Here is a 16,439-nt window from a genome sequence, read left to right as displayed (position 1 = left end):
TACCAAAATTTAAAAGTAACACACAACTGGAAGAATGCAAATTTTGGGAGTGACTAAATATGACCGCCACGGAGAGAGAAATACCTTATTATTAACTTAATTTGCTATGGCAGAAGTAGAGAAGGCAGTTTGCTTAAACAAAACAATGGGCAAACAAAAAACCACCACAGGTGTTAGAGAGCTATGAATGCATTCCAGGAGGCCGTTAGACAGAACAAAGCAACCTCGGGACATTGTACAACCCCCTTCCTTAAAGGTCTTAATCGTGGAATGAGACAAGTGTATACAAAAGCACATCCTACTCAGAACAAAAAAGTTATTAGTTCCTGACAGTACTTCAAAAGATCCACTTTTCTGCTTTTGAGGTTTAAATACCTACACACCTTCAAACAACATCAGTAGCTAAGACTTGTAAGACAAAACTGATTCAAARAGCTGTTTGAAACAATGAAAGATTCAGATTGCAGTCTTACATTCACAGCACACTTCAAAATCCTGCACTGAATTTTGTTCCTCATATTTGGAGTCAGTAAGTCCTGGTAACTGGGCCGAGCAGTTAATGCTTCTGTTTTACTGTAGCTCTCCACTGGCACTGTGGACAGGCAAAGTTTTATTGTGAGATTTGAGACAGACAAAAAAAAGTGATGGGCAGCTTAAAAAACTTCACATTCCAGAGTTAATCATAGTAACTCTGAAGTTCCTTGTCCAGGCAGGCAGAGAAACGTATTTGTTTACAAGCAAGAGCTGCCTTGTTTAGGAACTAACTGATAAACAGTATAAAAAGTCCAACTGAATACTTTTGAAACAGTTCCATATCTCTTAAATCAACTTTTGGTCAAAACCCTGTACTTTGAAAAAAGCACCTCTGTAGTTTTGTGAATAAAGGTAGCAACTTCAGTCTGCAACCTTAACTCTTCTAGGATTTTCACCACAACAAAGAGTAAGTTGACCTGAAGAATTTTTCTAAAACATGTTCAAGATCTTCCCTTGACAACAGGCACTACGATTTTTCCCTAAGATCCCAAACAAAGATCTAAATTAAGATGTCRCCTGTCTGGAATGTGGGCCTGCTCTTCAAGATTGCGAGACACGAAACACAAGAAACTAAAAATGGTATKAAACTTCTGAATATTAATATCAGCAACCACTCTGTGCAGAGTTGGATTCAAGGAAAGTTACAGGTTTGKGATTAGTGAGTGAATAAACCAGCCTGTATCTCTGCTGGAAGAGCAGTAAACAATTTGAACTTTTGCTGTATCTTTAAAACAAGCCTAAGACTTAACAGAGACAGAAGTTGCACACATTTTAGAAAAKAAATAGTCATTTAAGACTTTTAGGAATTAGTTTAAGATCAAACCTAAACATGCAGCTTAACCGAAACATTAATCACACAAGCCTTCTCAAAACGAGCACACAGCATCTTCCCAAGCTACAGCGACAGCCCTACTGAACAGGGCAAATATTTCATCTGGAGATAATCTTACACTGAAGACTAAACGCAAAGTATCAATGCTTTAGGGAAGAAGTACTTTTTTTAGGCTTAAGACATAAAGACTTTGGACTATGTTTGCTGGAGAAACAGTTTTGTAAGGTCTAAAAAATTGCTGGTCTCCTGAATTCCAAATCTTGAATGATTACTGACATCTTAACTTGAAACTTTTAATAATTCAGTATTTACATTTTCATTTCTCTCTAGTCTGCCCTAGTACTTTTCTTCTCCTTCCCTMCCTATGCATGCCAACACTCTAAATAGCTATTACTGGCATTTCTTATAAAAATTTATGAATCTGTATGCACACTTTAATAGGCTATCAAGTGTCCTGTTTAATATACCACTTAAGAGATTTACCTACAGCAAGTGTAGCTTGCAGCTACATAGAAAAAGAGCCAACAGCTTCCAAACTCAAGCATTCTGCACTYTGGCATTCAGAGACTTCTAGCCACCAAAGGCAGCTTCACAATCCCACTCCATCCTGAACCAGCCAAAGTATTAAAGTCTATGCTACAACCCATCCTACAATGAYTATGCCGGAAGTTAGAAGCTCTTATTTAGTTTCAAAGCTCTTACAGAAAGAGTTTATATCCACTTATTCTTGTGCCAATGTTGTTCTTCATTTAATTTCCCTTCTTGGTGTTTACCCCCTTCCCATTCCTTCCAGGATGTTTTCATGCATATGGTGTTATCACATCCCTTCTTGGTTTTCCTTTTACTGAGCTAAATGAGTAGAGCCTTATGGTTTCCTCATAAATGGCCTTTTTCTATGCCCATGTCAGTTTACTCCCTTCTCCAGCACCTCAGACATCTTTTTTCCCCTCTGTCTTTACATCAGCTGAAATTCAAAATAACCAGCAGAAAAGAATGCCGTGGTATAATGGACTATAAGGAAAAAAAAAAAAACCCCTTTTTGATTCTGTTTCTTAAAACGTCCAGTGTAAAAACTAAATACTCCATCACAATACATGGAGAAATGCAAAATAATATTGTAAAATTAAAAAACAACCAACCAAAAAAACATACTTTAAAAACACCCTAAAAAAGGCAAAAAGAAATATCACACAAGTAAAACCACTGGTCTATAGTACAGAAAAATTGCTTTTACACAAAATACAGGAGTGCCATTAACTTTTGCCACAGTCAAAGCTGGAAAATCCTCCCAACTGCTCCACTAACACAGCAAAACCCATATAAAATTCAGCAGGGGAGAAAAACCCTAAAACTTAGCTCATTTTATCAAAACAGTATTCAGAAGCTACCTTGAGGCTATCCACATCATGTTCAACCTTTTAGATGTGGTTCACTCTTAGAAGCACAAGGTTATTTAAACTTTCCAAAGCTCCATCAGGATGCCAAGCTGGATGCCTGAAACCCAAATTCAACTTTGCTCTAACATAGTTATGTTTGCATTAAGTTGCTTTGGCTTTATGTCAATCCCAACCATTATGGCAACTCTTCCACAGAAGGATTTTCCCCTGAATTGTCAGATTTTCTTTTTGTCAGTCTTTACTCATAAAAGAGCCACAGTAAAGCCCACCACAACAGGAACCCGAGGAACCGAGTCTCAGTATGGAAAGGAACATTTTGTTTCAAGATACAAGAACTGCTCTGAAAAACAATGCCATCAGCTCCTGTACTTATTCTGGAAAGGCTGCATTCTTTAACACGTTTCAGACTTACCTACTTCCCCAAACCCATCCAATGCTAATACAGTTACATTCTGGAAGCCAAAAATACTCAAATCAACAAAGTATCTGCAGACAGATGATTGCCACCCTAACAAAATGCAGAACTGGTGCCAATGACATGACTTAAGGCTGCAAATGCTGTGATCATGCATGCTGAAGTTATCAAAACCACACTGCACATTACAAAAAGTCCTATCTTGGAGAACAGTCACATCTGCTGCAGATGATTAATAAGCAGAAGCATTTATTGTGATTGTTTAGCAACAGTTAGATTGAGACAACTGATGCAAATATTCTGCTGTCATTCCTGTCACACTGGCATTAYTTCAGCTTGAACCAAGTCACCTCCATTCAGTGCTCAGTCATACCCCAAGGCACTGGATCTTCCAAGAGCACTGACTCAATCAAGACAGCCAAATTTAACAGCAGAGGGTATCAAACCACCAAGACAGTTATCCTGTTTCATCTGTACAGTCCTTCCTATGTAAGCGAAAGGGCACTAAGGAAGTCCAGGGACAGAACATGGGAAATCGCCCTCTAGGAAGTTTTGTAAGGAAAGGACTGTCATCACCCTCCTCCATCCTGAGAATGCCCAGCAAAGCGGTCACAGACAAGTAACAAACAGCATCTCGTAGTCACCTACAAGGCCACACTGACACTGTCACATCTTCCAGGTGTATCCTTGCTCAAACACAAGACACTGTGAACTCAATACCTCTCAACCGGGAAATCAAGATGATACTGGCCAAAGACTTTGACCTCCTATCAAGCTGTYGTTTACCAGCTGTGACAGCACCACTATCAAACCAAGCAGCTTCTGGACCAGGGAAGTTCTGCAGGGAAGTTCCTAACAAAGYTGACACTGTCCCTCTTCTGATGCAGACAGAAGTGGCAGCACCAGCACSAGTGGCTGGTACAGGTGACTGTAAATCTGTACTTGTCCATCAGACACTTAGAAATATGCACAACCTGAAGCAGAAATGTCATTTAAGTATGAGAGAACACCCCACTGTCCCAACATTCCTCAGGGATAGCTGCTGGCCAACAGCGCCTTTCACTCGGAAGATAATGTTTGCAAATCATGCAGGTGCAACACTGGCTGGACACAAYTGGCCCCAACACTTCCTGTAAAACTGTCCCCAGTTCCCTGCAGCGTTGCCAAAGCAATTACATGGAATCACTGCCATGGYAGGCATTTTCTAGGAAGTCTCAGCCAGAATGGCTTCACTGTTCCCATAAGCAAGTTTGGGAAAATACATGTTTTGATCTCATTAAAATCTTATGAAAGCTTTTTCATCAACAAGCTCATGTATCCTTCAAGAGCCAATGCAGAGTTTTGAAGCATRTCCTGTGCATCGTTTGCTGTACTGAAACATCACTTCCCAGGTGGGTAAGGCTTAAAAATTTTTGCTTCCAGGGAAAGATGCAAACTTTAGCTGCTAAATGGGTTATTCCCTAGTCAAAACAGAGTCAGGCTTTCCTCACGGTAAGGCTTAATATCATGTTATGAATATGAGTTGTATATCATACAGGAATAGAAAAACAGGACTCTTTGGAGACAGTGAACACTGGGCTGACATGAACCCCTTGCAGTACTTGCACAAAATAAAGACTTGTGTGTTGATCACAGGAACAGCCTTCACTGAAGACAACAAAACTTCCAACAGCTTCTGCTGCACTGCTCAGTAAAATTTTATACTTTTAATTATGTATCACTTTATACACAATTTTCATCTTTAAACTTTGAGGAGGGAAGTTTCAYGGGAGAAAAAAAAATGTATGGTGTTATATAGCCAACTGGAAGACAAATGACAAGGTTGMCTAGGACAGTGGAGCACTTGTTCATGATTTCCCGCATAAACTAACAAAGCTGAACATCTGAATRCTCCAGATATGTTATTCTTTAACAGCTTTAGAAAGTACATCATAGGAAAGATTGTATTAAATCTGTTAATACCAATTATCATCTCTGCTTAACAATTTMTATGTTCACTCAGTATTCTAAACTGTTACGGAAAAGTTAATACAAAACTTATCCCCTTATCACTATCCCCATGTCCCCTGGTATTTCAAAGCGCACCTTGTGGGCAAATGCTGTTTCTATGTGCCAGAGAGTGTCAGCTTTAACAATCACATAATGAATGTTTATTAGAAATTAATTACAGTTGCAAAACAATGGCTTAACTTTACTACCTCCTAACCCAAGCCCGTGATCCTTCAGTCTCAAGGAAACAAAACCCAACCTGCCTATTAACATTTTATTACAAGCTTCTTTTAATTATTTTTGGCCCCCGAGTGACATCTGTTTTCATCCCTTGACAGCGGGAGGCTGGCAGACAGGAAGAACTCAAGAAACTACTTTTAATAAGACACAGTAAGAAAACCTGCAGAGCAGGGGAGGAATGACCCCAGAAACAAGGGTAGTGAAGAGGAGATGCAATTACTGGTGAAAGTCCATTTCACGAGACAGGAAGAAAGGAGCAGGTGACAGAAGAGATGGATGACTCAGGGAGAGGGGGATGAAGGCCAGAGCATTACTAGGAGAGATTCCACTCTAATGCGAATTGTTTATCCAATGTCTAAATGCTGCTTTGTGCAGTGATACAGAGAAGTAGAGCGCTCAAGAGGGAGTGCATCGGTGCCGAGATGCTGATGTTGCACACGCTTTGCAGAATTCCCTTTTTCTAGACTTGTAAATGAGCACAGACACAGCAGAGCCCTGCAATTAACTCAGTCTGCAGAAAACACCTCCAAAAGGGGTTTGCAGATGCTACAGAAAASTAGTTAAATCTGCTTTTAGCAGCTACTACTTTATTACTCAAGGTGAGCAGAAGGAAGAGATTAACAGGGATGAGAGACAGCATTGCAACACAACTGGCTTCCACAACAACACGCTAAAACAATATCCACTCAATCAATACACCTGATAGGCATCCATTTGCTATTCTAACCTAGTTTCTCCTCGCACAGCACAGGTAGATGTTGGAACACAACCATTTATGGAATTCCAGCTTAACAAATTAAAGCTTGTAACCGTAAATCATTAACTAACATCCTTTTTCATATTACATCTTCGGAAATTATTCCTGTCATTTTCCAAGCTCATGATATCATCCACAAAAGAAAACCCARAACCGCTCTTGACACTGATCAGAAGCAGAAACAACCTTACTATAGAAACATTATTGCACTAAYACTACAGCTGAAGAAGATAACCCATAATACCTATGAAGATAATCAGTTTTTGATGGTTTATTACATTCATGAGAGGTCTCAGCATTGTATTTCAGGCTACAGCGAGAAACTACAAACCCATCAACAGATAGCACTCACCCTTTTTGAGGAATATAGGTAGGTAATTCCCATACAAGGAATACTGAGCAGGAGGAGTTCAGAATGTTTTACTCAAAGTTTTCTATTTTTAAGCTGAGCACCCTTCAGTTTAAAAAGAAACTCTGGACTTCTTACATGGGAGTTTTTACTTTCCTGCTCTGACTGCTGCTTGGAAAGAGGTCCTTTTGGGAGCCCTAAATAAAATAAACATCCCTGGCCTATCCAGTCCTTCTCCTCTGTACACCTAATGAGCCTACAGCCTCAGCCTACAGTTTCAGCCATGGTGCACTGGTGCTATTTAACATCATCTCACTAAGATTTAGACTTACACAATATTAAGCAATATTATTAAGCCAGTCCTGGACAGAACTGGTGACTCACCAATAAGAAGTCACACTGATCTTAGAGTTCAGCCAGATACATGAAGATGTAAGCGAAACACATGACCAGCACTGCAACAAAAGCATCCCATCTAACATAGTCCATGTTAATTAGGTACAAAATAGTTTCTATACATTCTTTGCATATAATTAAAATTAAAATTGCTCTSCAGCTGACAGCACTGTTTTACTTAGATATCACATCACCAGGCCAGACTCTGCRTATTTCAGTACAGTACTCCACAGACCATAAATCTTTCTAGAGCCATTTTTTTCAATTTAACTTTCTTAATTAGAATCCAAATTAAATGAATGCCTTCTGTGCTTTCACATTCTCCTTTGTGTAACCTTTGAGCAGAGGGACAAACAAATCCATTTCACATACCGGATGGCATTCAGTACACCCATTTTTCAGTTTCATTTTTCATCTCTTTTTATTAAGCTCCCCGTTTCAACAAAACTACAAGATAATTTGATACACAAGATAGTTAGCAACTGTTGATGGATACAGAACTGGAAAGCTCACAAGAGCAAATCCTCCAAAGCAAAGACAGTCAGGAAAGCAGTTTTAAAACAAGTTTCAAATTTCTCACTCAACTCACAATTTTAAGGGTCAGCAGAGAGACTTTAAGTTTGACTAAAGATCATCAGTTACAGTTTGGCTACAGCCACTTAATGAAACCTTATCAAGATTTCTAGGGTGTTTCTCAACTTCTGAGCACTTACCACTTGCCATCCAACAACAAAGTGAACATCTCAGATGTCATTTTACTCTCCCACCCCCAATATTAGCACAAGTACAATGACAGCAACCAGTGCAAAAATTTAGGTCATAAACCAGGTACTGCAACTAAGCTGCCGCATTTTCAGCTGCATCTCAATTTTCTCTGATTCTCTTTCTCTGGGCCTTCTCACACAGAAACACTCTGGGCAGCAGGTTTTGGTCTGACATGCACACTCTCACTTTTACTCACATCTTAGGCTCTGAATATAGCACTCCTCATGCTTTAAACCTGGCTATCAAATTAGTTTGAAAAGCTAAGTAAGGTGACAGCTTCCCTTCAAAACTCACACACTACTTTCAAGTGGCCAGAGGTTTGCTATTAGACACAGGCTTTCAACAGGTCCCTGAACTGCTCTCACCCATGCAGCATAAGCATCCACAAAGCCTGAACTTTCGAGCTAAATTAATTTAGGAGACAAAGCAAAACARAAGCCTGAAAACCAGAACTACTAAACTTTCCAAAGAATTCCGATTGTATTACTGCAGGGATTTAGAAGACACACAGATCTTCATCCTTATCAAGTGTCTCCAAATAATCCTATTATTTCTAAATTTCTAAAAGCACGAAGTTGTTTCAAAACGAAAGGTTTGCTGTTTCGTTTTCATATTCTAAATTTGTAAGATGTTTRAAAGAGATTTTAAAATGGCTTAACTATTAATGATTCAGCAGGTTTTAGGAACTTGTATCTCACAGGAGCAAACTTTATGTAAAAATAAATAGGTAAATCGGTAACTTTCTACCTCTCCATAAGCACACGAATGCCTAACTAGAAAGAGTTAAACAGTGTGAAGAAAAAAATACTCTACAAGTTAGCAACAGATCCCATGCACCAAATACTCATACTTAAGCATGTTCAAGATGCACAAAGGCACAAGCATTTCATTGCAATTCAAACTCTGTCTGGACTTCTTAAAAAAAAAAAGGCAGCTCAAAGAATGCAATTGTTAAGAGCTTCCTTTTCTCACACACAAAGATTAAAATAAAAGGTGTTTCTTTTCCAGACCAGTCCCACAACTGCAGGCAGCATGCTAGTAACCAACAAGCTGCCTTATTAGCATACCAGCTTAGATATATCTCCTCACAGAATGACTCAGCCTGCTATTTTCAAAGTTTTCCTTAAATATTTGTCCTACATTTTACAATAGGAGTTACCAACTACAGAAAAACACATCCCATGAAGTCTTAGCCTCTTCACAATGCTGAGCATGGAGATTAAGCCATGTGTCCACATTTGCATCCACTAAGCTAATCCTTTCTGAAAATGAAAGCTCGAGATATTCAGCACGGATCTTTCAGAGGTAAAGTGGCTGCACGGTGCAAGCTGGAGAAAAAAAAAAAATCCATGCTTTCCCACAGCACGGTTTAGCGCCGGCAAGAGGGAAAAACTTGCCAGGAGTTGCCCTGTGAAGCACAGCACACTCTGTCAGAACTGCAGCTCGACAGAGCACAGCAAAGAACAACCACAGAGCGCAGCCACATAAGGAAAATTCAGCGTACAGCTGCCGCTTTGAACAGATGTATGTGCTGCCATAAGGAGTGGAAGSTTTAGTTGAAAGAGCTTTCCATCGCTGCTCTCAAAGTCTATATTTGGTATCGCAGACGTATTCGAGGAGAACGGGTGTTTTACGGGGAGGAGGAGGAGGAGCGGGTGCCGTGAGGGYTGCGTTCCGCCGGAGCGGAACCCGGCCGGCGGCAGCCGCGGATCCGGGCACGGCCCGGCGGCGGCACCGGCACAAAAGCGCCGCAGCGGGAACGGCACCGGGACAAAAGCACAGCAGCGGGATCGGGCTGGCTCCACAGCCGGCGAGGCTGCGACCCGCCCCGCAAGGACACGGCCCGGGCACGGCGCATCCCCCGCTCCCCGCCGGGGATCCCCCGCTCCCATCCCCCCGCCCGGATCCCGCCGAGCGCGTGGGTGTCCCCAGCCCGCCCCCGAGCCCCCGCTACTGCCGCGGATTTTTACCTTCATCTTCGAGCTCTAGTTTCTCCAGCATCCCTTCGGAGGCGGCCGGGAGCTGCGAGGGAGCCGGAGCCGCTGCCGCCGCCTGCGGGAGGGAAGAGAGGAGAAGGGGATGAGCATCCAGGCGCGGACTCACCGGCCCCGCGGCGGCATCGGGCGGGGAGTGGCGGCGCGGAGCGGGCGGAGGGGAGGGAAGGCGGGACAGCGGCTGCTGCCCCTCGGCCTCCGCACACGCTGCCGCTCGCACACACCGCGGGGGGAGGAACCGGGGGGAGGAACCGAGGCTCGCCCTCCCCCAGCCCATGAATCCCCGGSAGAAGGCCCGGGCTCCCCCCGGGCTCCCCGGCCGTGCCTCCTGCGGGCGCCGCCTCTTCCCCGCTCAGCGGGAGCGGCTCCCCGGGCGCCCGTTCGCAGGACAGCGCTTCCCGCCACGCCTCGGCACTCCCCCCTCCCCCCGGCGGGGCGATTGGTACGTTCCGTTTTGCTGCAGTCGAGCCCGTTGGTCAGCGGCGGGAGGGGGAGGGAGCTACCACTTCCGCGCGGAAAGGGGAGGAGGAGGCGGGGGAGGTTTAGTGCCCTGCGAGCTCTGCCGCGGCAGCCGCCTCTCGCAGCCTGTTCCGCAGGCTCGATTGTTCTCCGGGCTGCCCGGACTAGAGTGGTGCGACAGAAGGCGGACCGGGGGAAACCCTTTTCTTCCCCCGCCAGCGGCGGTTGGTACGCTCCCGCGCGTTCACCTGCGAGGYAGCGGCGGGGAAGCGGACGGTTCCACTACCCCCCGGGGGGGGTGTAAAGGTGTAGAGGGGGTTTCCCTGTGTGTGACGGGAGCTCCCGCAGTGCGCCGAGGCGCTATCCCGGTCCCGGGGTGCCCTCTGCCCCGGGATTCTCCCTCTGCCCGGGGATACCCCCTCTCTGCCGGGATACTCTCTGTCCCGGGTGTCCTCTACGTCGGGATAGCCTCTCTATCTCGGGATGTCTCCTGTGTTGGGATAGCCGCTCTATCCCGGGGTGTTCTCTATCTCGGGATACCCGCTCTGTTCAGAGGTGCCCTTCATCGCTGGGTACCCGCTCTGAGCACGGGCGCGCTCGTTTCCATTTAAAACAATTCCAGATTAAGTTACAATTCGAGATTAGCCCGAATGTCGGCGTCTCCCGGGTAAACGGCGCGGCTCTGCCCTCCCCGAGCCGCCCTGGTCGCAGTGTCTGAAGGACGGGGCTCACACCGCGGGAGCCTTCAGTTCAGCAGGGATGGGATTCACTGCGCCCAAATCTGCATCAGAGATTCTAAACCAGGCTACAGCAAAAGCGGCAGAAATAAGGAAATATTCGAAATAGATTCGTCATTTACATTTATTTTGACAGTGAGGTGTGGCAAGCTTTAGCTGGGCTTCCTGAGCTGTAATGAGCGGGTCCCATTGGCTGCTTAGGAAGCTCAGTGGGACCAGTTCAGACACGGATGCTGTAGAAGGGGATAAACAGATTATTTCTTTGGCAATGGCAGCACATCTTGTGGGCAGACACACATGGCTGGTGCTCCAAAGGAGTCACAGGAGTCATCAGGGAACATTTTAAACCTACTGGTCCCAAGGGGAAGCTCAAGCTTCAAAAGCTCAGGAAGCCCTTCAAGGAGTGAAGGTTGATTAGACCTAGGATAGCGCAGTCATGTGCAGGTAACATAGGGAAATATGAAAGATAATGACAATGTTGAGGGCAGACAGCCGAAAGTTATGGGAAAACAAAAAGCTGTCTTGTAATTTCTCAAGTCCAGCAAAGTTTCAAGCAAGGCRACTAACTGCTGGGGGCAACTTTTTTCTTTTCCCAAGCTGCCTCTTTTTAAGGACGCTTTTAAGATTATATGAGGAAATTAACAATATCCAGTTCTTCTTTACTGTAAAGATCCTTTGAAAATTCTGAAGTATTTCATTCATAGGTGTATTTTTAAGACTGCTAGGATTTCAATAAATGCTCTAGCTGACCAGTCAGACAAGATATCAAGGCAGATCATATCAACTTACAATATTTTCAGCCTACTAATCAAAGTACTTTGGAAGCTTTTAATTATCTCTGGGAGCTAGCTTTAACAAGCTCTAAATTATTTATCTTCCTTATCGTGTACCTTGATAGTGATAAGAGTTTTTAACATCTTTTCCTAACCAAAGGAAGAGAAGAAGATGACATACCTGATTGGAAATAACTGCCATGATTTTGTTTCTTTTTTTTTTTTTTTTTCTAATTTGCTCCCCATAATTATCTAGGAAGCACCAGCCATGAGGAAGCACAACTCAGAGGTTGTTTGTAGCTGGGAGTGACACTGAGACTTGAAAGGTGTGCATTGAATTTCACCTGCTAGAGAACATGATATGTTTATAAGAAGTCAGTTAAGCCTATTTCATGCTACACTGTGCTGTGAACCTCAGAGCTCACTGCAAGATCAGGGTTTTGCTGTGGCAGAATCTACATCCAGACCAAGAATACTATGAGAAACTCAAGATAATAAAAAGGCAGTAATTTAATATACAACAGAGATTTGTAATGGAAACATGTTGTACCACCCACACTGCTCAAAAAAGAAACCCAAAGGAAATGGAGAACTAAAGGCTGAAACCCCATCCTTCAATGTGCCTGCAGTCTCACAATTTGTTTAAACCACTTTTGGAACAAGCTGCTGATCATGGCGTTCCTTTTGCTCCTGGCTTTGCATTCTGGCTCCTCTTGGCTTGTAGGCAACACAGTGAGTCAGAGCAGGAAACTGATGCAGCTGAAAACTAAAGGGACTAAAAGAAAAGATTGGGTTTTATCCAGATCAGTTCCTGATCCAACTCACTGTGCAGTTGTATCAACACTGGCACATGAATTGTCCAGGGCAGGAGTGACAGGGGGACCACACCTTCTGGGAACAACCCACTCTTAAATCAGCCAAAACCGTGGTCAAAACACCATCCTGTTCATTATGGATGGRATTAGCCAAATTAGAAGACCTTTTCAACAGTATTATGCCTCTACAAATATATTCTGTCATTTTACAGAAAGACTACTGGGTAAAGATACCGAAAGAAAATATTTCTTTAAAAGGACCTGTAATTTCCAATAGGGTGATATTATATATTGTAACATTTCCTAGCTGGTTTTTTGTGACTATTTGTTTCTACTGCCACAGAAGGTTTCCCTTAACTATAACCAAGGGATTTTTCCAAATTATGCTTCAAAAGTTACTATCAGAGTGTGTCAATGTGTGTAACCCATTTTAACTGTTTGAGATACCCAATGTGGCAGGACAGTACACACTTGTACCCTAAATATTCCAGGCAACATAAATGCTGGAGAGAAAAGTTTAGAAGAGAAATATGTGCATAACCAAAACTGCCTGAATACATTTCTTCTTTGCCACGTTTCTACAGGAACATTATTTATGCCAAAAAATCATGGATCTACAATGCAGCCTTAATACAGCAGTGGCATCAGTCTTTGTAGAGGCAAAGTAAACAATTCATGGCTCATACAACAGCAAAAGTCATAAAAGGTGGATGTCAACAGAAGATATTTTARGATTTCTGGGATGGTCAGAATGTAAATTTTAATAGGTAACTGCTTACTTTAGCTGTTTTCTTTAGCTTCCTAGGGTAAAGGGAGTGAGGAGTGACTAACACTTTGTAGAAGTAAAATCAGTCTCATAAATTATATATGCACTTGAATACATTAAAGCCTGTCTGATAATCTGTGTTTCCTTTCTCTTATGATCTAGAAGTCCTTTCAGTCCTGTGTCCTACTGAAGGAATCCCATTGTTTCCATAAGAACATGCTAAGTCACAGGGATGGTTCAGGGATGTGATAACAATRCCAGCAGAAGATAATTTTTTATGAAATTTCCTGCCATCTTGCCTTACACTCCTCTTTGTGAGTTTGGCTAACATCATTCAGTGTTTCCACTGATGACTCGATGAAGAAATAATGAATAACYTGACCACATTTTCAAATGACTCAAAGTGACTCAATGGTAAAAGAAGCTGCTCTTTTAGGGACAGCCCTAGAAATTCCAATTACTTTAGGAATTATTTGCAATGCTTTAGAAAACAGGATGCACTTTGATATTGGTAAGTAGAGTGTGTTATACAATAATCAAATACAAAAATAAAATGGGAAAGGATTGACTTTCAGCAGTCATGCAAGGAAAAGATCTGGGAGTGAAACTAAATGTCAGACWACAATGTCAGTTTCTTGGAAATAAAAAACAAAATCACACTATTTACAAATGTGTTATAGGTAAGACATGGAGCATCTGTTCTACACATTCCCTGGTTAGGTGCCAGCTGGGATACTGCATTCAGTTTTAGGTATTAAACTCAAGAATGAACCAAGAGAGTCTGAAAAAAAGGAACAACAGTGATCTAGGCATTCAGAAAATATGACCTGTAAAGAATAATTTGAAAACTTCCCAGTTTCTTCATCTACAAAAAAAAAAAAAAAAAAAAAAAAAGAAAAAAGAAAAAGAAGACTGAAGGAAAATACCACAACAGTCTCCAAACATGATGTGTTTTTGCAAGAAGTAATTAACTGTCTTCTGGGTCCACTGGTTATGGGATGAGAATTTATCTACTTAGCCTTTAGCAAAGAATTCTTAGCTGACTTTGGGAGAACTTTCTSAATTTAACAGAATTGAGGCACCAGCACATTTTGCTGAAAAAAWCTCCAAAAACCTCCATCACAGGAGGTTTTTAGCAACGTGTTTTTTAAAAAACCCATTTGTTTGTTGTTATTTCTATATAGTTGATTGTGCTGTGGGGAAAATTAATTTTTAATGTACCTTCCAGACTTGTTTTTTTTTAGTTTCTATTTTTGTCCAATCTTTAGAAAAAATATGTATAGTCTTGGTATGATAATTCAGTGAGAATTCTTTATATGTATGTTATGTACAAAAGCCAGTTTACTAACCATCTAATACAAATGTAAATTTTCTTTCCCCCCCCTTCCCTCAAACAAGTGGCCTTAGTTCTGAAACAGAAAAATTCTAAACAAATTGTCTGAGTAATAATAAAGATTRCATATCAGTCTTTGGTGACTGGGTAGGAATAGAAAGAACAATTTAAAAAAATAAATGCCGCTGCGTATCACAACTCAGTGTGGAAAAGACTTACTTAGGCACTGCAAAAAAAAAGTTACCTGTGCTTTATTTAGAGATAGGTGTTTCCAGGTGGATTCAAGGCTGCCTTTCTCTTTCCTATGGCTTATTATGGATATGCTGGGGTGCCACCTGCACAGCTCAGCAGTAAAACTGAATGCCCTTCCCAGCACTTCAGGAAAAAAAAAAAAAAGCTACTTACCTTATAAAAACTAATGGATTGAAGAGCAACAGATGGAATTCCCATCTAAATGCAAATCAAGGCAAAGCCATTTTGAATGCAAGAGTAAACTAGGAATGGTAATTTTCCCACCGTTTKCTACTGCTCTGTACTACAATTACAGTCCTGCACAACTGGAGTAGTTAACAACTCTTCTCCTGATGAGCTGTCAAAGAACAACTTACAGTTTTTCCAAGTGTATGTCATAAATATGTTTATTCTCTTGCAATCTCTGAAAAATTAATTTAGAACGCTTCCTGCTTAGTTTTGGTTTAATTTAGCCTGGTTTGTGAARTGGAAAAGGATAAGTTACCAAAGGCAAAAAAAGGTTTCATCTGCTGGTTAAACTGTAAATTAAACTCCTATTTATTTTTTTGCTGGAGTGTGACAACTGATACCGGTGGGTTTACGACARCTGAGAACACTTGAATCAGGGAGGCTGAGGTCAGGATCCCATCTTGGATCCCTTCTGGATTTGAAAATGCCACCTGTGTGGTGCAAATGCTGACTGGGGTGGCAGTTCCTGAGTCTGTGTTTGAGGACATGGTCCCAGGGCAGAGCTTTGGGTCTTTGAGGACACAGAATCCTCCTCACCTCGAAAAGCTTGGGGTGAACAGAGCACCTGAGCAGGAGCTGTAGTTTCTACCATTTATTCTAAGGAAACTCTGCTCCAGCACCAAACAAACTAGTAAGGAAGGGGATGCCTTGTACAAAATACTGGATTAGGGTTTTTATTTCCCATGTCCAGAAGGAATGCAATAAAAATGGCTTTCGTCTTAAAAAGCTTTTGAAATATTAAATGCTATACTCATACTAGTGGAGAGTGTAAGTGAAGGTGGTGACAGCTCAGATTTTACAATTTGTTTAGAACAGAGGAACCAAGCCCCATAAAAAAGCCTGGCACTGACARTGTTCCTCACTGGATCCTTACTGGATTCAGCTGAGTGCTCTGTCCCTGACCTGAGAGGGCTCTATGACTTAGGGACACGCCTGTCCTGCAGCAGATATGAAGGTGAGGGAGCCAATGTATCTATTGTAAATGTATTTCTAATATGTACAGATTGAACAAGCTTTAATGATTTAATTTCAATTTCATTTCAAAACACTCCAGACAGAGTTTCCCAATAGATAAGAACTCTACCCTGAAAAGATTTTTTTTACTTCATTCCAGTATCTTCAGAATATGACTCGCCCAGTGGTCCTAAGCAGGAGTAGTTTGGAAAAGAATACAGAACAACTATATATTGCTTTTACATTGCATACCTAGTAACTAGCCTCCTGCTACAGGTATCCTCCCCCATAACAGCAGCCATGATATTAATTACTTTACAGAGTTAATTATCAGAGATAAGCAGTCACAGTTGGGGATCTTTAGTAGGTCAAATGGATAACATTAAATCCAACAATAAATTTTAGCAAAATCCTACCAAAAAAAAAAAAAAAAAAAAAAAAAAAAAAAAAAAAA

At 41.9% G+C, this 16,439-nt stretch overlaps 1 protein-coding gene across 4 annotated transcripts in view; it reads right to left on the bottom strand.

Annotated features, from left to right (window-relative positions):
- PRKAG2 (protein kinase AMP-activated non-catalytic subunit gamma 2) overlaps window positions 1–16,439 on the bottom strand; it is a 209,617-nt gene that overhangs the window by 36,299 nt on the left and 156,879 nt on the right. For 3 of the 4 annotated variants that reach the window (XM_057365396.1, XM_057365399.1, XM_057365397.1), the window contains one exon: window positions 9,645–9,726. In XM_057365396.1, the coding sequence (XP_057221379.1) occupies window positions 9,645–9,726 (82 nt within the window). Of the gene's footprint in view, window positions 1–9,644; window positions 9,727–9,993; window positions 10,056–16,439 lie in introns of those variants that run through there. The other variant, XM_057365398.1, reaches the window with a different exon arrangement.

This window comes from Malurus melanocephalus, unplaced genomic scaffold (assembly GCF_030028575.1).
Source record: "Malurus melanocephalus ecotype Western Australia unplaced genomic scaffold, MMel_1.1 scaffold_52, whole genome shotgun sequence".
Taxonomy (NCBI): Eukaryota; Metazoa; Chordata; class Aves; order Passeriformes; family Maluridae; genus Malurus; species Malurus melanocephalus.
This window is presented reverse-complemented; position numbering and strand designations above follow the sequence as displayed.